The sequence below is a fragment of the Cynoglossus semilaevis genome, chromosome 17 (genome assembly GCF_000523025.1).
Source record: "Cynoglossus semilaevis isolate Cse_v1.0 chromosome 17, Cse_v1.0, whole genome shotgun sequence".
In the NCBI taxonomy this organism is placed as follows: domain Eukaryota; kingdom Metazoa; phylum Chordata; class Actinopteri; order Pleuronectiformes; family Cynoglossidae; genus Cynoglossus; species Cynoglossus semilaevis.
In genome coordinates, this window is record NC_024323.1 from 8,668,480 (window position 1) to 8,691,422 (window position 22,943).

The 22,943-nt window shown below is 39.7% G+C and overlaps 1 protein-coding gene across 1 annotated transcript; it reads right to left on the bottom strand.

Moving 5' to 3' along the window:
* Positions 1-6: 6 nt before the first annotated feature.
* Positions 7-22,678, bottom strand: baiap2l1b (BAR/IMD domain containing adaptor protein 2 like 1b). The gene is made up of 12 exons (XM_025064714.1): positions 22,250-22,678; positions 19,621-19,696; positions 19,270-19,356; positions 13,260-13,321; positions 11,513-11,584; positions 10,058-10,192; positions 6,007-6,159; positions 5,325-5,480; positions 4,990-5,104; positions 4,559-4,778; positions 3,405-3,467; positions 7-1,783 (listed from the first exon to the last, which is right to left on the bottom strand). The coding sequence occupies exons 1-12, from the start codon at positions 22,298-22,300 to the stop codon at positions 1,522-1,524; spliced, it is 1,452 nt and encodes a 483-aa protein (XP_024920482.1). The 5' UTR covers positions 22,301-22,678; the 3' UTR covers positions 7-1,521.
* Between the last annotated feature and the right edge of the window lie 265 nt (positions 22,679-22,943).

Consider the following 22,943-nt stretch of genomic DNA (forward strand, 5'->3'; position numbering starts at 1 on the left):
CAAAAGTTGACGTACCAAAAAAGTTTGCCTGTTAATTGTTAATACAAAAATAGTTACGGAATTGTGAAATAAAATATTGCAATATTTGGTAACAGTAAACCCTTACACAATTATTAACTGAGTCACTCACCACACTAGATTTTTGATTGATATCAGAATTTGAACCTTTATGTTCAGGACTGAAGTTGATCAAATGATATGAAAAATATTATGATTTTCTCCAATGGTAGTAATTAAACTATTTAGGCTACATTGCGTCAAAATAAAGTAATGTTATTTGTTATGAAAATACATATTAAAGTTAATAAATGGACAGTATTTGACATGTGTATTACTGAGGTAAAAAATATTACACTAAGTATCGGTATCAACAAAAGTCATCGATATAGTATTGATTCAAAATATTTGGTGTCGTCTTTCACTGGTTATAACTACTGTAACATCAGTTAACTGCTTGTGCTTTTTTATTTTAATACTAATTAAAGCCTTGTTTGAGAGATCTGGTGCAGCTTGTGCTCACAGTCCAGCCAGTCTTGGAGGAGGAAGCATTCTTTGGCTTTCCTCCTCTACCACAACATGTTGCACTGGTTGTTTTGTTGCCAACTCTTCCTCCTCCATGTGCTTTCTATTCCCAGCCTTTTTCTCCAAACATCTTAGGGCTTTCAGCTCTGATGTGAGTCAATGGCCTCATCAACAAGTACTACTGTAGTTGGACAGTAAAGCTGATCTGTCCACCGCAGGCTAATCTTATATAATTTAAAACATTCCACCTGGAGCTGTATTTTTCTAGTCCTTTTTTTCTGCACAGGCATTAAAGCAGGGCCTAAATGTTACACAGCTTCCTCTGTGTTTCACTCTGGGTTCCATGAAGCTATTGATGTATTTTTCATCTGATGCTACAACTCTCCCATTGACACTATTTTTGACAAGTCTTTGATTAACAGCTGGTGGATAATTTATTACTTTCCTCAACTTGTGCTTTATTCTGACTATTTTAACACTATCTCAAAGGACTCTCTTAGATATGAAACATTAGATTCCCCTCCAATCCTCCAACTCAGATTCTATCCTTTATTTGTCCACTTTATCTAGAGTTCTTAAAGACTGTCTGAATGCAATGCTAAAATTCCCAAATTTAGTTCCTAAAAAAGAGTTATTTGGAACAAAGTGAAGCAACGTAACTACGTGATGTTTGTCACACTCAATTTTAAATTTAAAATAAAAAAAAAATTGAACATGCAATAGGTCCATTTTATGGACATGAAAGTGAGGTCTGCTTTCCAGTGCAGACATAAAAATGTCTCATGTGACAACACACACACCTGCATGTGACAAGTTACTGTGAGCCCACATGTACAGCCAACAGTGATTAGATAAGGCTTCACAGCTGAGGGTGCAGTGGTCAGGATACAGATGGTATCTGGTGAGACATTACCTCAACCTAGACTGGGTCTGGGCACGGTGAAACTAACCAGCAGTCAACAGTGAGAACATTTGTTCAGACATGATTCAAGTTCTCAACTACAAGGTTTTTACAAGATGACTCACTGTGTTGTGGTCGGATGAAGAGGAGGAGGCTGCAGAGGGTGTGGGAGAGTGGTGGTGGTGGTTATTTGTGGTGACTGTGCTGCTGGTTAAGGTGCTGTTCTTGTTGGTGGTGCTGCCACGCCGCATGGGGTCGCAGTAGTCGGCCGGGGGGAGCACCATGGTGGCCTCGTCTGTCTCCGTGTCCTGATGGTGCAGGTTGACCACACTTCTGCTGCGGTAGGGTGCGGCGGACACACTGCAGGGAGGAGGGATAAAGAGGAGGGAAGCTTCAGTATACAGAGATACACACATATATCCTACGAGAGTGTTTCTGATGCAACAGAAACATTATGTTTTTACGCAACATCTGCGACTTACTGAGGAAACTTGAAGACTTTTTCTTTGACTAGAATGTGTTACATTAGTAAAGTGTTTCCCTGGCAGCAGTTAGTGTTTGAACTTTGTGTTTCCATGACTGGCAGCAGTTAGCATCTCTGTGGGAGGGTTAGCACATTAACATCTAATAAACTAATCCTAATGGGATTAATCTCTCTGAAGAAAAGCCTGCAGTCGCCGTGCTCTCTCAGCAGCAGGGGGATCTTCTCAACAGGAAACAACATCCTGGACCTTTGTGAAATGTCAAGGGTAAAATAAATTAAATCCCAAAAATCAATTTTTCTTTTTACCAAATGGGTAAATTAAAGGTTCTTTACAAAATTATAATTCTACCATTTTTTTCTGTCCAACATTGTATTCCTTAGGGAAATTAACAGAACAGCATAGAACAGAAGAGGATAACATTTAATGTCATTATTATCAAACATGCAACGTGCAAGAGCTGAGATTTATCCACAAATTGAGAAAGAAAAAGTTCAACTCAAAATGTTTAAGTAGTCAAGTTCAAATTAATGATCAGAAGTTCATATGATGAGTTACTGTAAACAACGTACACAAAGTACTACATACTCAATAATAATTAAGTCAACAAAGACAGGGCCAACTAATAAATGTAAACAACCATAGGATAAGATCAGAGAATCATATTATAAATGATTAGAAATCAACTGGTTAAATAAACGGACAAGAAAAAAAATAACCAGAAGCCAAATGATAAAGCTTTCCTTTCTAATCGGCGTGTCAGGTTATTTTGGTCCATTGACACCGTCTCTGTGAAGGTAAACTATATTATTAAACTTGAACCGACTGCAATGTCATGTGACCTGTTACCCCAATGCCATAAACACCTGCCTCTGTTGTTGTTCTATTTAAACTGTCAGACTAACTACGTCTCCCTGTGTAGTCGCTGCCTCTGCTGCCATGCTTCAGGGCTGCTACCTGGTGATTCATCCCCACCCAGGCCTCCACCTGCAGCCTCCTACAGGGGGTCTCAGAGACCTTTGTCTCTCCTGATGTCATTGTCTTTGTATTCATGAAGTGTGGGGGCGGCAGGAGATCTGGGCAAACTTTGAATACCATACGTTCTGTTGTAACAACCAAATGAATTTTGTTTTGAGTGACTAGTACAACAAGTCTGACCTTATTAACAACGCTTCACACCTACACACGAGTTCGACGAGTTTGGTGCACACCAAAATGCTCTGTTATTCTCAAAACGAGCGTTGGCTCGTGAAAAATTAAATTATTTTTATTATTAAATATATGAAATGTACTGATTATTTTCTGATTATTGGGGGAAAATGTAAAGTGCTAGAAATGTTGGCAGAGCAAGAGTCAAAGGTTGTGGAACAGGAACAGAGAGGTCAACAGGGGTAACCAGAGGAAGTTCTCCCAACAATACAGCCGGGTGTAACGTAAAACCAACTGATATGTGTGTGTGTGTGTGTGTGTGTGTTAGCTGTAATGTGGAGTCTCCTTACCTGTTGTTATTCATGAGTGGCTCGGTGAGTGCGAGGCAGTAAGATGAAGGGAACCAGCCCCTCCTGTAAAACAGGGACAATAAGACAAATTATGGATGATTGCATTTACAGTTTACCTTTTCCTTCAACACTCAGTGTTTCACTGGGGGTGGGGGGGGGGGCACTCACAAACCCAAACACTAAAGGAATTATGGTGTTTCTATTAGTGACAGCAGCTATGGATTGCACATTGAACCAAAAAGATCTGACGTTCATTCCTGTTCCCCTCACACTGTGTGTGTGGGTATCTGAATCTGAATCAGCCTAGCGGTTGCCAGGCAAATTACCAGGAAACACAATCAAAAGCACTGTAAGACAAAGAAAGGAACCCAGCGAGAGACCTCCACTCATCCAGACAGGCCTCTTTAAATGGTTTTAACTGCTGTCAGACATAATGATGGACACTTTTAGTCTTATACATACTTGAGCTCACACACAGCCTCCAGCACTGTGTCAATCAGACCAAAAGATTAAATATATATGGAAACCACATTTTAGAAAGGAACCCAGAAATGATTTTTTTTCCTTTGGGCCTTGATCATATTTTCTTAATATAAATTCATCAGGTAATTTCCCTTGATCATGTCGAAGATCAAACCTGATGAATGTTTGAAATTCAAAAAACAAACTTCAAAGAGCTTCAGATCCGGGCCCTGTTTAAAAAGTCAGACATCAGAGACTCGGGGAGACCAGGCTTGGTCGGTGCCTGGCTGTGTGTCAGAGCAGGTGGTACGCTGAACTTTTCTTACTCTCTTCTATCATAAATCCAGCCCTGGAGCCTTACTTTAGTCTGATTTCCTTGTAAATACGTTTAAAAGTCAGGCATGACTCACAGAGCCCAGACATCTGTGATCAGTGGAGGTGTAAAAGGTCAGCATCAACAAAACATCAGTGGCAGCTACGTTCACTTTAAACAGCTTTATCAGTTGAATTAACACTTTGACGCAAGATTGACAACAGCTTTATCAGTTGAATTAACACTTAGATGTTTTCAAGCTAACCAAAAGATTGAAGCAAAACAATCTGTAGGAACACCTTTGAATTATTATTGAGGTCATTAGAATTTTACCAAGAACATTTAAGCATTTGTATGTGACATCTGTAATTTGACTCACTTTCCGCTCTTCTCCAGTTCACCGTACATCCACCCGTCTTTCTCCTCAGGAATGAGCAGGATGATGATGTCGCCCTCGTCAAAGCTGAGGAGGGTGTTGTTGTTGCCGGCAGTGTGAGGGAAGATGGTTCGAACACGTGGCCTTTTTGAGGATATGTTGTTGAGGCCAGTCGCCACTGACACTGACCGGCCGAGACCACTTTCCTCACTGATTGTATTATCTACATCAGCAACATAACATTAACTTAAAGCCACAGCGTTATCTCAACAAGAGAACACAACACAGTCAGTGGAGGTTCAATTGTTCTGGGTGACATAAAGGCTTGTCCCTTGAGGAAGGACCAGATGGTTGCTTTACTACACTTAGTTAAAAAAAAACAGCCCTAGTTCAAAGGAACATCACAAGTCATAATTAAAATGCCATTATAATACCTGTGCTTCTGTTGGCAGTGGTGTTTACAATCGTAGTTCTGTTCTCATGGTTGAACATGTTGGCCAGAGGGCTGGTCTGAGGTTTGACAGGTGGAGCCACTGGAGCACTTATGTTCTGTCACAGGAACATCAATCACATCACTAGAGTTCCGCATCACGTAATAACAATCACATGACAGCTCCTTATAAGTATACGTAAGTCTAATATAGTATGACTTTTTTCAGAGAGACAGATATGATTATGAATTTTATACATAATTCTCACTATATTAAATAATTAGATAAGAAAACGTGTGGCTTCATCTCTACTTTTACATCTATTTCTACCATCCTACCAAGCTGCGTTGTGATGGTGTGGGAGAGGGCAGAGGTGTGATGGTGACTGGTGCCCGCAATCCCTCGATCATGGACAGGATGGTCTCAGGCATGTTGGTGGCATCGTTGCACTGGTCCTGCCAGCTGCTCAGCTTCTCAGACAGTATGTCTCTGGCCTGTCCAGCAGGCATGATCACAAGTTGAACAAAGTTAAAATAAGAACAATGAGTAATCAGTTAAAACCCATGCACTACATGTTTTTGTCACTATGGCAACACAATGCATCGTGGGTTTTCGGTAGATATATTTTTCTGTTGGTGTTTGGATTTTCTATGGTTTGGAATGTCAGGAGACAAAATGTCAGCAGACACATTTTTTCATTAAATCCTACATTACAGTGCAATACAGCCATAGAAACTGCTGCGTTATGGACTGCACATATTAAACAAAACTGCTTAAAACTATGTATATACATAAATGTTTACCTTTCTACCATCAGGGTCAGCTTTTTAGTCGACTGCCCAGGAGTCAGATTTTATTTAATTTTTTTTTTTAACTTCTTTATTTAAATAAAAGAACAGGAGCTCTGTGAATGACTAATTTGAGTTTTTACAGGTAGTAAAAACCTACTCTATCATAGTTCATAAGTACTGATTTAAAAAGGAGCAAATCTGTCATTTAGGACAGATTTAAGACTAGTACCTTATCGTGGAAGGAGGCGAACTGGTAGGAGAACATACAGTGTTTGTCCACCAGGAAACAGAAGCGTCTCTTCTCCTCCAGCAGAGCCTCTTTGCAGCCGTCTGCGATGAACAAATTTATGTCCATCTGACGATTCGTCAATGTTTCCAGGCACTGAGGAAGAAGATAAAATTACATTTTTATCATTCCTGGCAAATAATTGAAATTACTGAGACTACACAGGGCTAATTTAAAATTAAAATAATAAAAAAAAAATAAACAAATTCAATAAAATACAGAATTGTGTTTTTTTCTATAAAAAGACTAAATGTTTTCGAGCTACCATTAATAGTAGATCTGCACCTTGTCTTATCTGGTGAGACACATGGTGAGCAGACATCACTCACTGCTGTGAAGACAACTGACATGAAAAGGGCCATTTTCCTTTCTAAGTATCCCTAATCTCAGTGCTGCAGAACAGGTATTGTTGCACTAGAGTTTATTGTATGGACAGATCAGACAAGGGGCACGGCTCAGCAGCAACAACGAGTTGGTTCAGTCTTATCTACAGGGGCAGCCAAGAAGTAGAATAATAATAAAAAAAAACAATCCTAAATAAATGAGTGTATTCAATCTTTAAATTGTGTTGAAATAATTCACCTTTAGTTAAGTGCTATATATTTATAGTCATTCATATTTGTTTGTAATATCTTGGTGTGTCAGATCTGTCATTGCTTTAAACAATGCTTTAAAAACCTTTCTTGTAGTCATAAAAATTATCTAAAGGTTTCAGTGGTCGAAGAATTCGGGTAACAATCATCAGGATCAGGGGCGATCTGGTCACACTTTTTTTTTTGTTTTAAGATCTACATGGTTATTCACTGGTAAAAGGATAGAAAAGGCTATTTTGATGTTGAAGATAACGGACACCTGACCTGAATGAATAAGTTTCTATTCTGGCACTGACAATTTTCCAAAGATATTCATACTGTTATTTTCATCCAACTCACTGGAAACTGCGCACCTGTGAGCAGATAGAAATACAATAGCACAAACACACCCTCTATTCAGCTCCTTACTGATCCGATAAATACTTGAATGGCTGGTTTTCTTTTTAGTCAAAAACCAGGAATCTACAGTAATATTACAGTCTGTGTAATCTTATAGGGGCTAAATTAAACTTCCCTCAAGGAAGAAGAGTATAAAACATAATCCCAATATGTGACGTGTGTGTGTATTTTAGCAGCAGTTTACAGCACAGTGACATCATCCTTATTCAAACACAGCCTTCTGTCTGGACGATGCCAGATAGTCCCTAAACAGGAAACTCACTGTTTCACCAACATCAGGGGAAAACATAAATTTAACCCATGTTGAGACTTGTAAAGCATAAAAATTTAAAAAAGTGATGGCCAGATGAGCCATACTGTATCTTAAAAGTGAGCTTAAGTGAACCTTACAAGGTTACACAGATATTGCTAAACATTGGAAATATAGATTTAAATAAACAAAAATATGTAAAAAATAAATACATGTATATATATCTTTTAAAATACAAAAACATTAAGTAAATCATAACAGTAATTTTGCACGGTATGACTGAACTTAGTTGGAGGCCATGGTTGCTGATCAGTCTGCCACAAACAGCTTAACGCAAGAGCAAGAGCACTTTATATTTGTTAGAAAAGACATTCTAAAATTAGATATTTAGGAGATTTTACTTATATTTATATTAAACTAACATCTATTTTTCTGGGCCAAACAACAGCCGGCAGTACTCTGTCATTACCACAGGTGTCTCACATCTGCATGCTGACTATGACAAGCCCTTTCCAGTTAACCTGTCTATACTTTGACATGTGTCCCCTGATGTAGCCTCTGACAGAATGGAGACGTGCACTTTTCGTCACTTTTCGTCTGCCACTACCACAGCAGCCCTGTTGCTATTAATAACACACTGACGCAAGAACCACAGGTCAGAGAGAAAGACATTCCTGAGTCCTTCTTGACATGTGATACTGTTTTGTTAATCTTTTCTGAAGTGTCTTTTAATCATTCTCCTGACACATGTGGCAGTTCTGCCACTTTTCCCCCCATTTTTTCCTCTAAATATTGTCTCTACTTCTCTGACAGACACTTCCTTGGATGTGATGTCTCTTTGGTGTCTGGCAAATCCACAGCTGTTGTAAGCTCCTGCCTCTGAGCCCTGACACGCCGTCTGTCTGTTTGCTTGCCCATATCTGTGTCTGCCAGATATCAACATCCTAATACCCAGTCTTGCATCAGATAAGAAAGCTCAGCAGTAGGCAAATACTCATGGTTCAAGACTCTAAGCTAAAAGTATTGAGAAAGTAGGAAAGTGAAATAAGGACACAATGTGAAGAGGACAAAAGGAAAAAAAGATAGAACGAATCGGGGGAGAAGAAATCATCCTCTTGTTGTAACTGTGGTATTTACACAAACCTTGTTATTTCCCTTTTCTGATCCTTGAAAATCAGATATTCCAAGAACACTGAGTACATAGCAACAACGACATATATCAAAGGTAGGCAAAGCATCTTCTTGTATGAAAGACTAGTATGTCAAATGTTATTTAAATTCTAGAGACAATACCAAGTACAGCAGATCTGCAGAAAACTACCATTTAACTGTCAGCCAAAAGAGCAGAGGGTGATGGCAACAAACAGGTAAAGCTTAGCCAGGAAGTGTTTACAGTAAAGTGCTAAATGATAGCAGAATTATTAGAAAGACTATGACTAATAGTTAGAAGTTGCTGATGGGAGTGCAAAAGTCAGGAAAACAAATTGTTGCCCTGAAATTGAAACAAATTCATGAAAGGCAGATAAAGCCAAACAAAAAATATCTGTATTTCATTGATTTGGTATTCAAATTAAATCAAATGAAAACCACCATGTGTGGGGAATAGAAACAAGGTACACACCTGTTGACATAAATGTTACTAGCTGTTACCAGTGCCAGGCCAGGTTAAAGTTGACCTCAGTGACAGAATACACAAACCCTTGGACACTTAAAACACACAACAGCACTCTGACTGGATCAATGACGCTGTTATACAAGACCCGAGGCTGTCGCGTTACCCGGGTCGCAGCGTAGTGATCAACTCGTCAACGTAATGTTCTTTGTGCAGAGTCACTGTCAGGGCGTGGTGCAACCTTATTGTGGCAATTCACAATGGGTCAGGTGATGTAACACTCAACACAAAAATAGAGCTGAATAAGGCTAAACCACATGGAAAAGGACAATGGGACCTGTATTTATGATTTAAAATGACAGGACTTTGATTACAGTGACAGGACGGTGCTTGAAATAAGAAGACAAAACAAACATTTATGTCACTTGATTAAAGGCTGTCCGTTATAATATACTCTGCGATGGGAAAAACCTCATGTCTGTATTCTGTTTCTGTATGTGTCATGTTTCTTCACTGTGTTTTTTGCAAAACTGCAAGGCTTAACAAAACAATAATAGTATTAGGGTATAAAACTAAGAAGAAACATCAGTAGGGGTCTCCACGGCAGCAGATGTCTTAAAAATTTGAAATATCAAACGGTAACCCTGCTACAGGGCAGGCAGAACTCCTACCACTGAGCCAGTGTAGCCCATTTAAAACACAATTCCTTAATGACAATAAATACATATAAGATATAAATATATAATAAAGAAATTTATACAAATGACAACTAAATAGCGATGGCTGCTTAAAAAAAAACCCAATTAAGTCGTGTCTGTCTATGCAAATGGTTAATTGGAACTAACTCTGTCTAATTTTAAAATTCCTGACAGTGTGTTTGGTTACTCACATGCGTGGTAGTGTGGTGGTGTGCGTGTGGGCGGAGCAAAGTAGGAAACAGGAACAGACTGTATGAGGGTGTTTTCGAGGAGCATGGAGGCAACGACAAACAAGATCCACAGACACTGTTCCCAACTACTGTTACACTGACACTCTCAGGTGTCAGTGTATGTCTGTGTGCATATACAGTATGTGACCCCTGCTGCAGGTGTGTGTGTGTGTGTGTGTCCATTCTTTCAGTGCCGTGTGTGACCATCTCACCTCACTTTCCCTGTTCTCGTACTTGTTGGCGTTCTTGCCCTGACTCTTCCTCCTCAGCTTCTTCAGGTCTGACTGGGACTTCTCCAGAGATTCCTGCTTCATCTTGTGCTCCATTTGATACCTTTTGAATGTGGCCTGAAGCAGAGAAAAAGGTGCATAAAAAAAGTGTTAGTTAAAATAAATACATTCAATTTCTTTGGTGATTTTACACTTATGGGGGAGTTTATAATTAAAAAAACAAACAAAAATACAGTTAATTTAGTGAGAAATAAAACAAATAAATACAGTATATAATGCAATGTACAACCAGTACACCCCAGTACACATGTATCTTTTTATGTAGATGACCTAACAGTACTTTTACTACAACAACAACAGTCTGTTTTTATAGAGCTGTTCTCATTTTCATGACTACTTAAAGTGCTCGTGCAGCAGTACTATTTGCAGTGCTTCTTCATTAACGCACCTCTCAGTCATTCCAGCACCGCCAGCACAGCTGTTGAGAACAACTTGGAGTAAAATGAAAAATCCTGCTGTTTTCTAAACAAGCACTTTTGTTAATGGTGACATAGTACTGTCTTTTGCTTGAAAAGAAATAGAACATTTGGTACGACATGGACAGCGTTGTTCAAATCCTCCTTGTCACACGCAAAACGATGCGGAAAGAATATTAAACCATTATTTTCACAACAAACATGCTTCTGAAATCTAGACCAAAAAACAATTTGACATTTAGCAGTCAACCTGGGACGCCATGAAAGTACTTCTAATGAGGGCCTGTCAATCAGAACTCCAGACTTGGAAAGAGCTGAACAATGGGAGGAGATTTTTAAGTCTAGCACCATGTACAGCCTGCAGCTCCAGGAGAACCTGTTGCAGGACATTATCATCTGAATAATGGAGGCACTGTGACGATGCTGTTCCAGAATCATCATGACAACTGTTAAGGAAACAGTTTATGTTGCAGATTTTAAGCCTAGAGTTTAGCTAAAAGAAGGACAGTTTGCTGGTCCTCTTTAATACGTCTTGCCCAAGGACACACTGGAATGCAGACTGGACTGTGGATAGTACCACTGCTACTAGGAATACAGTACGCCTCCTTATTTTACTGAATCCGAGCTGCTCAGCTGGTGAAGCAGCTATGATTTATAATCGTATTTTTCTTGTAAAGTGTTGCAGCACTAACTCCCATTAGAGAGGGGAAAAATTAATAGAAATGACTGCAGCCCTGGATTAGTGCCCATTATTAGACTGTGATCCTGTTGTGATGGGTGTGAATTAAGCCTTTAGTGACACTGCATGCCATTCTCTCTTATTTGCACACATGCTTATAATATCACATGATTTACATAAAGGGTTTTGTTTACAGGGTTGTTTGTTGGAGCCAATATGTCATACTCTTAGAAACAAGTGCATTCCCATGCACACACACACAGACAGACACAAAGGACTCACTGTCATGTATTTGACATCCATGTCAGTCTTCCTCTCCAGCTCAGATATTATCTCCCTGTGGAACCTTTTAAACTTCAGGTGAGGAGGAGATGGACAGAGGAGGAGAAGACAGAGAAGAGAAACTGATTAGAACATCGACGGTCAGATTCACTGCTGCTGTTTGTCAGCAGCACTCACATACAGTAGGCTTCGTTTGGAGAATTGAAAAGCGATCATATAGATGTGTGCGGGGGTGAGAGCCATGTCCAAGGTTGCATTTATGAATGAGTCAGAAACAAAGCGTGGGAATACCCACAAACTTCTCTGCCTTTTTCCATCATTCTCTCATTATTGTGAGGGTGTTAAATACTTCTCCACTGCGGCATCGTTAGCATCTAGTGTCGACACAAACAAAAGGACTAATCAGTGCATATAGAGACCCTTTTACCCAGCCTGCATCTGTGACCACGCAGACCTCAGCTCTGCAGAAAACACACCCTCAAAGTGGACAAAGATTTTTTTTTTTCCTACCATCATTTTCTTTGATCTGTATTAATGCTCTGACTCACCAACTGCAGTCTGTTAGAGTATCGGTCCACCCACTGCTGCAGTGATCAACACAGTCTCAAAGGAGCACCTTGGGAGATTATCTTTAATGGTTTATGTTCAAACTCAGCAATTATTTGTTCTCTAAAGCACAACATAAACAACTTAATATCCAAAGAAGTCGGTTCACTACTCAACAATGCAGAGACACTAAAACGTGTATATCTATATTTTACTTTGTCCATTTGTTAGTGTCAATTACAGCCGCAGGGAGATCTGTGCATATGAGGGAAGGTCAACATGTTCTAAGAGGGATGTTATGATATGGCATCTCCACCAATATTGACTAATATTGGAACTGTATTCCATTTGATCATGTTGTTTCCTGGTGTAAAAGACATTACAGAATTGGGCAAAGATTATATTCTTGAATGGAAACACTCAAATAAATAATTTAAACCTAAATAAAGGATACAGAATGAAATAACTTGGTAAACTAATGAAACATCTTTTCAAATCTTTTATTCTGTTTTAAAACTTTTTGACTAAAATTTAGAGTTTAGAAAATACGTCATCAAGAAAACATTTGACTGGATGTCTCCTTGAACAGGAAAAGGAGAGAAAATGTTTTTATTATTTTGTCTGCTAAAAGGTTAAAGTTCATAAGCAAATGATAGATTTGGTTATGCAAAAGCACAACCACTAAGTATTTGTTATAAAAAAATCCCTGCGAACATCCGCCTTTCTTTTCCCTTCTTATGTTGCCTTATTTATATAATTACATAAATACATTTGTTAACTATTATTATTATTTAATACAGCTGCACTGTTGCATTATCGTACTATTTCTGTTCGTTAGCTACAGCTGGTGTTTTCTCAGGACATGTTCAGACCTGCCACTCTGTTCTCAGCAAGGGAAAAGGCAACATGTGTTTCAACAACCCAAACCTGTTGTGTACCTTCCGCTCACAAGCACTTTGTTTTGCTAGTCCATTATGCTACTGCAGTTGATGTAAGTGGGGGATGCAGTAGAAGAGGAGGAGGGAAAGGAGAAACGCAGAGAGAGTGAGATGCTGTGGACAACTAAATGGTGTTCAGTGAACACAGGCTTAAGCAGCAGGTTTGGAGATTGAGAATGTCAGACAAAGTGCATTTGGGCGAGATGGCACAATTACAGAGCAATTATGTTACACTGGCAGCACACATCAAATCCAACACTCACATTTTCTTCCATTTCTAAATGAACCTTCCTGTGGACCTCGGAGATATCCATCAGCACCACACCTGCAGGACAGAAAAGAAAAATAAAGTAAAGATTGTATAAATAACACTGGTTAGCATGTGATGAAATATTTGATGAAAAATTATTGTTGCCCTTTTCATTGAAACTGTGTTTGCTAAAAAAAAAAAAGTGCACTTCTACTCTCAAGTTCTACTTGGTTCCAAAGGTCGTCGACCTGGCTAAAGATTGTGTTACAAGGGATTTCCTTCCTTTGACAAGATAAAAAAAGAAAAAGAAAACATTTAGTGCGCCTGGACCAGAAAAACTGGAAACCTGGTGTTCGGCTTATCAAAAGAGCAGAGAAGGGAAGGCAGCCACAAATTATATATTCCCGTTATGGCATGTTGCTCACAAAGCAATCAAATTACAATTATGGTGTACAGTCAATGGGTGGAAAATTGTTAGTGAATGTCCAAATCACCTGTATACTGCAGAACACTACAGCCTTGGTTGTCTAAAACAATGTAATCACATATGGATTCAGGGTTCTTTGGATAACACTTCAGGATTATAAAAAGAACCGTCTGTAAAAAACTGTGAATGACATGTAGCACACTGCAGTAACTATGTTTGCTGTGTCTAAAGTCAGAGTCCAGTTTTTAGGCTGGTTGCAGTTAAACAGCCCTAGAAAAACAAATTTTAAAATAATGTTAAAATAACACTAACAACACTGTACTAGACTGTATTTGACAGAGAAATGCCATCAAGTCCGGTAGTTAGGGTGAATAATATCTGGCGTCAATCAATCGAAAACACTCCTCTCAGAAATACCATGTGACAGGATAAAGTAATAAATAAAGATGGACTAGTTGGTGGTGAGCTCTGCTATGACAGTGATGATGTCTAAAAGTGGCAGAGTTAACAATGCTGACTTTTTTTTGTGGAAGCCTAAGACGGATGGGTTTAGAAATGCTTGGATTACAGTTTGGCAACAAAGGTTGAGATGGTTTGGATGTGTGCTGAGAGAGAGATGACACGAGGACATGGAGATGGTCGGTGAGGCAGTAGAATCTACAAGGGATAGAGAGAGGCCGATGATCTAATATAGGGGCAACAAAACATCAGTGTCATGGCTTTAAGTATAATATGGACCACGATCTGTCTCACAGTTGTTGTTTGTGGTCTGTACCACGGGATTTCCAGACTGAAAAGGTTTATATCTCTGTTTGTGTGTCAGCGGCTTTGTTATTCTTTTTGACAAACCTGACTATTGGACAAAAGAGGAGAAATTTGTGTTTGTTTTTTTGATCACAAGGTATTTGGTCTTTGCAGATGGAGAATTATTGGCCAAGGCAGGAGAGAATCAACAACAACAACAGCTGTGGTGTACTGTAGTTCCATCATGACTATCTGTATCTGTATTCCTTCCAGTACTGCACGAGTGAGTCAGGATCTTCTCTTGCATACAGTACACAGGAGTATACTTTAAAAATTAATATCTGCCACTACATCACGTGTCATCTGAGAGACAAAGCACAGGATGGAATTTGTCAGCCGGTGAACTTGAGACTTCACACTACGACTTTTCCTTGTAACAATCTTTTCCCCAAAGAGTTATTTTTCTGGTAGGAGAAGGAATGTTATGAAACAAGGTCTTTTTCATTATGCACTGCGTACAGCTGATGTAACCTTGGGTTTTTGAAAACATTTTTTTAATAGATTTAGCAACCTTGTTTCAGAAACTCACGCTCCACACTCAACTCTGCAGCAAATTACATTAAAAACAGGAAAAAAGAAAGAAAGAAAGGAGGCAACAGTTGTGTTTGCATTGGTAACAGGTGTACACTATGTACAGTATAATTAATCACTGAGTCACAAGTTTACCCAGTAAAGGAATGCAACTGAACTATTTACTAAACTTCATCTCACCCCTGGTTAAACATCGACAGTTCTGAATAAGATGCATTATTGTTTCAGAACTTCTCTCAGAACACTGAACACTCTGATGCACCACCATGAAATGTGCATTTATCTGTAAATATACACTGCCCTTCCCACAGGTGCTCCACCTTGACTGGACCTGCTCCACCTAGCCCTGTGGCACCGAAGCTCTTTCAGTCAGTACAGTTCAAACAGATAAAAGCTCAGTAAATCTGGCCTTTCTGAGGGCAGGAGAAAACAAAAGCAAACAGGAGGAAGAGGGAGTTAAAGGCTGGAACAAAAGAGGGAGGAGAAAGGGAGGAAAGAAAGACATTACAGAGGTATATACCCAGACTGAAAGTGGTAGAGCGTTGACTGAAGAGGAGAAAGACACATAATGTGAAACATGGAGAGAAAAAAAGTGTCGAAACATTCGGTGTGTTTTCCCTCTCAAACTAACTCTGACCTGAGAGTCCTTTTATTCTATGATGACTGTGCAACCATGTAATCCAAATAACAACAGCAGGTGTGGATCGGAGTCAAATACCTGACAGACAGGATTGTTTGTCAGATGTAAAAGTCACGACATGAACGCAACATGGCCGTTTAAGAAATAGTCACTGCAAATGTGTCACATAACCGTCGTACACAGAACGACAAGAATTATCAGCAGTACTTTTCCTGTAGTTGTGTCACAATTCTTTATTATTGTTGACTCAGTCAGCACAAAATGTTGCCAGGCAACAGCTGTGCACAATTCAGTAAGGTGTGAGGGCGAAAATGTGTCACGACGTGGACAATACCAGACATAACACCGCGAGGAGTGGAAGGACAAATTCAAACAGAGATAACGCTCTGTAACAAAGCACGACGTGACCTGAGGTCCTGTTCACCCGTGTCAACGAATCTGAAGCGATGGCTGCACACAGCCTGCTCTGTGGATGTTCTTTAACGTTCACATGGCTAATGTTACTGTAGCTCACACACAAGGGGAATCACTGCTGAACAGATGATGAGAAAACACAAACGCTCAACAGGGGAGTTTAACTATAAACTCAATCCCAGAGAAATAAGTACAGATGTGAGGCCACACAGTGGAACAGATGTTGCCTTACAGCAAGAAGATCAGGAGTTCAATCCCCAGTGGCAACAGATGATCTTTTGTTAGTGTTTTTTTTTTCTTTTTATCAATGAACACATGAAGGTAAGGTCTGAAACAGATTTCCCAGCCTACAAATCCACAAAGTTTTCTTTACTACCATATTATTGTCATGCCATGATTTCATGGAGGACATCTAGTGTTAACCTACCCTTTAGTGTACAATTAAGTGATGTCACAGGGTGTAATCATCAGGAGGGAATCTCTGTGTACACACTCTTCAGACCATCACAGACCACAACTACCCAGACTGACAATCAATCGCACCTACAGTCAGTTTATAGTCTCTCATTAACCTGGGGCTAATCTACATGTCTTTGGACTTTGGGAGGAAGCTGAAGGTCCGAGAGGAAACAAAAGGTCAACTGAGATCTCTAGTATAGATAAACTCTGTGAGGAGAATCTGTGCCAGCTGTGGGGCCGGGTGATATTCGCTGATCACCGCACATTTGGTTAATAAAGACGTGTGATAAAAAAAGATCAGAGGCTGTTGTTGCTGCTGCAGTTAACTGCAATAAAACTTGAAAATGTACGACATGCAACTGTAGATGTTCTTGCAGACAGTGAAGGTGACATGTCAATCCACCAGACATAATTCTGTCCTGCTTATGTGAACATTTCCTGCAAAGCTGCAAAGAAATTACTATTGTAGTGAGGACATTTTGTCTTGTTGAAAAGTTCATACTTCAGTCTAAAGTATGAACTTTAAGATTTAGGGGAGTTACAGTGAGGGATAGGATTAGGCAAATATTTGTAATAGTAAGGGTAAGTGGGTAAGTAAAGGTCTCACAGAATAAACAAAAAAAAAACAGTTTGTGTGTAAAAGGAGAGATAGTAAATCGTTTGTATTTATGTAACACTTTTCTTGGCTGTAACAATAGCTTCAAATATTTTTGAACTGCATTCCATTCATCCTTTCTCACGCATTCACTCAAAGCAATACCTATAGCATTGCTTCTTTCACTCAACTTTGAAACTAAGTCACAACCAACACGGTCTGCTATTGGTGAAAAATTAAACCCAAGGACACATCAGCATATTTTAAACGGTATATGTGTTTTTTAACCTCCAATATTCCTATACACCAAGGTATGAATGAAACTTCAGTTCTACCTGTTCCTCGTTGAAAACAAAGAATGAAAGTCAGATACCTGACTTCCTGAATGAAAGAACAGTTGACATTTGAACTCTGGCACAATGCAAAGAGGAAGAAGAAGACTGGAGGAATTGAAGGATGTAGGTAGAAGGATGAGGTGCACCAGTCCTCCACTGACTCTCAAGAGTATCTAGTATCTGGTTAGCTACGCATCGCTGCAGCTCGGGTTTCTGACGGTGCAGATCAGAGCGTCCATCAGCAGCACTGAAGCAAAGCGAACAGACCTGATGTCCTGAGGTGTAATGTCACAAATTCTGCACTTACAGTATAAGTATATGTGTGTGTGTTTGTGTGTGTGGTAAAATACTTCAGGTAGGCCAACCAGGCGGTCAAGGTTGGATTAAATGACTTTGGTTAAGTGTATTTATTCGACACCCCCAACTCCACACAATCCCTGTAGTGACTCAGACAAACTGACGTGTCATGAGACCACAATGTCTGCCTCACCCTCTCATTCTCCCTCCCCGTTTTCCCATACAGGGATTAGTGTGGGTTCTAATGTTTCCACAGGTCAGAAGGGAGTGTGACTCAGACTGCACATCACGGCTTCACTCAACCTCATGTTGTTTAGTTACTGTTGTTTTCAGTTACGATGCATTTGGATGTCACTTAATTAGAGCCCTTTTTTCTATACAGTGTCAAATTTGCCCTCCGCGCCCAGCCCTAAAAAAGTGAAATGCACATCTCTGACCAATCTGGACACTGATAAGAATCGGCTCTTTGTTTGTGTCCCTCCCTCCCTCATTTCCTTGTCACTTCCTATTACAGGAAGCATATTTCAGGCCACACTCAGCAAAAAGCTCTCATCCTTCTCGACAGTGACAACATCCTCCTGAAATCCTCCTGAAAACCAGTTCTATTATGAACCGCTTCCTTTTAACCAGAAATTGCACCAGTTTTAGCCTAAGGCCACAGTTCTGTGCTATGTCATACAGAACTAGTTGAATTGACTCCATCATTGTCTGACCCACCTGCCTACTGCCAGGTCCTATATACACTACACACTATATATACTATATATACACTGCACAATTTATTTGCCCTTATGTCAATGGGATTATGTATCAGCCACTGTTTGTCCAGTTGACGACCAATACATCAATATATTGTTATGTTCAGAGGTCCATCAACTGCTTGTACCTCGTACACAGAGATCACAGTTAAAACATGGTGAAAAAAAAGCTGAGTTATGGGTTTGTGATATAACAAACTCCCCTTTTACACAACGACAGACCAACCAGGGTTTATATCAAAGGAGCAAAATTGCAAACTTTTACTGCATCCATTAAAGTCTACACAACATCCAGAGGTTTCATTATGTGTGGTGGAAATTTACTATTAAGTGTGCCAGGAAACTGAGACTCGTACAGCACCAGGTGGTGCCTGCTCCCTTTGTGCTGCTGAATTTAATTAGGAGTTTTGCTCCTGATCAGCAGGGGAGTTGAGGGACATACAGTGGTTAAATCAAAGTGGGCCTCTGGTGATGCTGACTTAGGATGCCAGACCTCTTTAGACTGGAAATACGCTTCTGGGAGTTGGCTCCGAACATCTAAGGAGCCAAACTGAATCTGTCACATTGTAGTTTTTAACAGCTGCCGTGCTCGGCGCCACTAAAGATGTCAACACTGAGCGAAACAAAGAATTGGAACTGTTATCTCGTCATAGTTAACACGCCCGATGTACAGTATGTGCCGTGATATCAAGAGTAAGACAAACGAGGAATGTAGGAAAATCATCAGCGTGTCCAAAGCACAAAGAACAACATGGAAACTTACCTAATTCTCTGGAGACGGGAGATATGGCAGCATTCTCCCCAATCTTAGCCATTGCATCAAAATACAATTTCCCTGCCATGGACATTGCTAGGAACACAAAAAATTGGCATAAATTTTTCTCAAGAAAGCTTAGGAAATTCACCTGAAAACATGAGATTAACCTGAACACTTGACTCAAAGCATTCAATCAAACGTGGTCTCTTTAGTTATCAGAGTTTCTCTAATTAAATATGTTAAATAACGTCTGTAAAATCTGATAAATGTGTTACAATTAAACACTTGCAAGAAATGAAAGGGTTACGAGTAATAGCTTATACTGGGTTAAATTAAGACTTAGAAAAAAAAACTCACCTGCCACAGACTTCTCATAGTTCTTGCCCAGATTGATCAGATTCCTCAGTCCTGGGTTGAACTGTTCCATCACATTCTGGGACAAAAAAGAAAAAACATTTGTTCCCCTCACAAATCCATGTAAAAGTAAATGTTCAGCATTATGCTTGTGTGTGGTTGTAGTTCTTCTACTTTCAAATATCACAAACAATCTGGGGTTAAGTGTCTCTCCCAGATGGCGGGAGAGAAGAGAGAGAAGCAGGGCATGAGGTCGAAAAACCCCTGACCTCTTGGGTTCCTAGCCAACCTGCTCCACCTTCTGACTCACTACATTTGTGTAGGAAACACAAACATTAATGTTTATCTTTGCTGACAAGTCATTTACAACAGTTAAGTCCTGTAAGCCGTGGGTAAATCTTCATTCAGAATTTTGAGAAACAGAGAGAGGTCAAGGTCCAAGGTGCCGGTTAAATGTTATCAAAATCAGTCCTTAAAGATTATGCAGCTCAAAACCATCGAGAATTGAGAGCACTGAAATATTAAAAAAAAAGTGGAATAAAATTAAAATGCCACTAACATTTACACTCCCTCAATGAGTTTATCTGGTTTAGACGTTGAAAATCTCCACCGCCCCGGTCTTTCCTTCTGTGCTGCCATGTTTGCCAGGACAACAGGCTGAGACCTAAGATAACAGACTATCCTGTTTACAGGCTAGCTGAGTCCTTACAGTATCTCTGTAATTAGGCTGCTATTATTTAGCCACATCACGTTTACCTCAGAGATGACTGTGAGAGAAGAAATTGAAAGCCTAGGTTTAAATCCAAGTGCTCAGAGCTGATTTAGACAGATGGTCTGTATCAAAGGCAGGTGAACTCCAAAGATCTTTGAACCGTTTTGAAGGTGTTTCACACACAGGATTATCACATTACTTCAGTTTTGATATGGCAAAATCAAGGCATGTACCCCAAATAACCACAGCCGTCAAGACACAACAGTAAAGTTGTAGAAACAGACAGGATGACTAGAAGGAAAGTCTTTCTCACACAACCATTTACACTCACATTCACAAACATGGTCAGATAAGAGTGTTCAATAAACCTAATGGGATTTTCTTGGACTGTGGGAGGAGCAAAGCCAAACCCCCAGAGAACACATTCCACGCATAAGGACTGGGGATAGAACTGTTGAAGGGTTGAACTCATGGCTGCACTATCCAGTCAACTTTGGTACAGTATGTTAAATCAATCCACCAACCATCAGTCAGTCAGTGGAGGAGTAATGATATTGATTCCATGATTGTCCTAAGAAAAACTGCTCTCCTTTCCCACAGCTTAACTCATCTCTGTTAGTTTTGACACTTGCGTAGTACACCTTATAGCTGAAGGTACAGTATGTGTTGGACTGCAGGAATTGAGTGGTTAATTCCTAAGGTTTTGGGGCTATTTACATGATCATTTTGCTAGAGTCTACACATTAGTGTCTTGTTAGTGCTTAAACAAACTACTTTAAATTGGAAACCCACATCGGTGAACAAAGACAATACATCGTCACCCATACTTCATGTGCTGCCGCACTCATGCAAACATTCATCAGTGTGGCGTCGCCAACCACTGTTGATTATACCTGCAAGCTGAAGGAGCTTGCTGTATAATCTTACCCCACTAAACACTCAGCTGGCTAAATTATTAAACCCGGAGTCTTTTTCCCTGCATTTCATCACACCAAGGAGCTGTGGGGGCTGTCCCCAAAGGAGAGGAAGATAATAACTCTTCAAAACATACGCTTTAGGCGCCTGAGAGGAAAAATTACTTTTGGTCCATTTTTCTTTTCATTTAAAATGATCTGTTTTTTTTTTCTACTTGTGGGGCTCAGTCGGCTGGGTTTTTGTCATTAGTTTCTCCAGTTACAGCCTCTATCGAACTCAATCAGTTAAGGCATAAAAGTCAGTCACAGGATGACACAGATGCCAGAGGGTTGATATGATGCTGATCAACAAGGGATGGACACACACTTTTATGAGGGAATGACACACACACCCAGGGTGGGGCTGTTCTTTACAAATCAAAACTTAAAGAGTCAGTTGCTGGTTCTCAGACAGTGTATGAGTAACAGGTGCACGGCAAATTGTCTGTTTATTCCCTACTTAATCGGACCATTCCAGAAGGTTCCACAGAGCTATGGGTTTGAGAATCCCTAGTTAATTAGATTTAATTAGACTAAAGAAACAAAGCAAAACAGATGGCACATTCTGCAAAAAACAAACAAAAAAACAACACAATATCATACCTAAATACAGTGGTGGGCGTCCTTAGTTTAGGGTCTGAAATATGTTGACAGCCACTGTATTTTAGATATTGTATTCAAACCACAGTAACACAGATGAGTCGTTGACAATACACCCCAAAAGTACACGTTTCAAGTATAAGTGCAAGTTTTGAATATACAGAAGTTCTAATCATTTCATTCAGATCTGACCTATTTCCACATTTGGTTTATCTACATTTTAAAGACTCACCAAAATAACAGTAAAAGTCTTTTTCGGTGAGGAGGTGAAGTAGAACAGGTGTAAGAGATTGCAGTGGGGACACACATGGCTGTGTGTATTTGAGTGTACGTGTGTGTGTGTGGCACCTGTTGTGTACACACTCACCTTGTAAGTACTTTCTGTCAGCTTGTTCACCTCCTCCGCGCTCCTCGACATGGTTCCCTGTAAATCCACTACCGACCAAAGATATTTTTAAAAAAAACAACTGAAAAATACAGAAAAAAATGTATGTATAACCACCGTAGTGACCAAAAGCCTACGGACACATGGGATCCGTCATAGCCAACAGGAGACGCTAGAACGCAAAGTAAAACAACAAAACCGAAAGAGGAAACAAAATAAAAGTAGGGTCCAGTGTTGAGCGTTCGCTGCCGCTGCTGTTCTCTGTGTGTGAGCCGTGAAAAAAGCTGAGCTGTCAAACCTGATGGTGAGTTCACCAGTGGGAGGTGGAGGAGTTGGAGGAGGTGGGGAAAGAGGAGGTCTATGGAGGTAAACGAAAGAAAGGTGGACACAGCTGCCAGACTTACAGTAAACTTCCGGTCGGTGAGACTTGCAAATTAAAATCGCTTTAAAATTAAAAAAAAAAAAAAAAAAAAAAAAAGCTTTCCAGGAAACCTGTTAAGGATAAGCGAACACGCGATTACACCAACAACTGCAGTAAAAAAACACAACATAAAAAATGAATGAATAATAGGGAAAAATACCTGCAAGTTAACTCAAATACAACAAAAATCACCAGTCATTGGAACGATATGGTAAACCAAAAGTAGCAAAAATGTTTAAAAATACAGAAAAAACT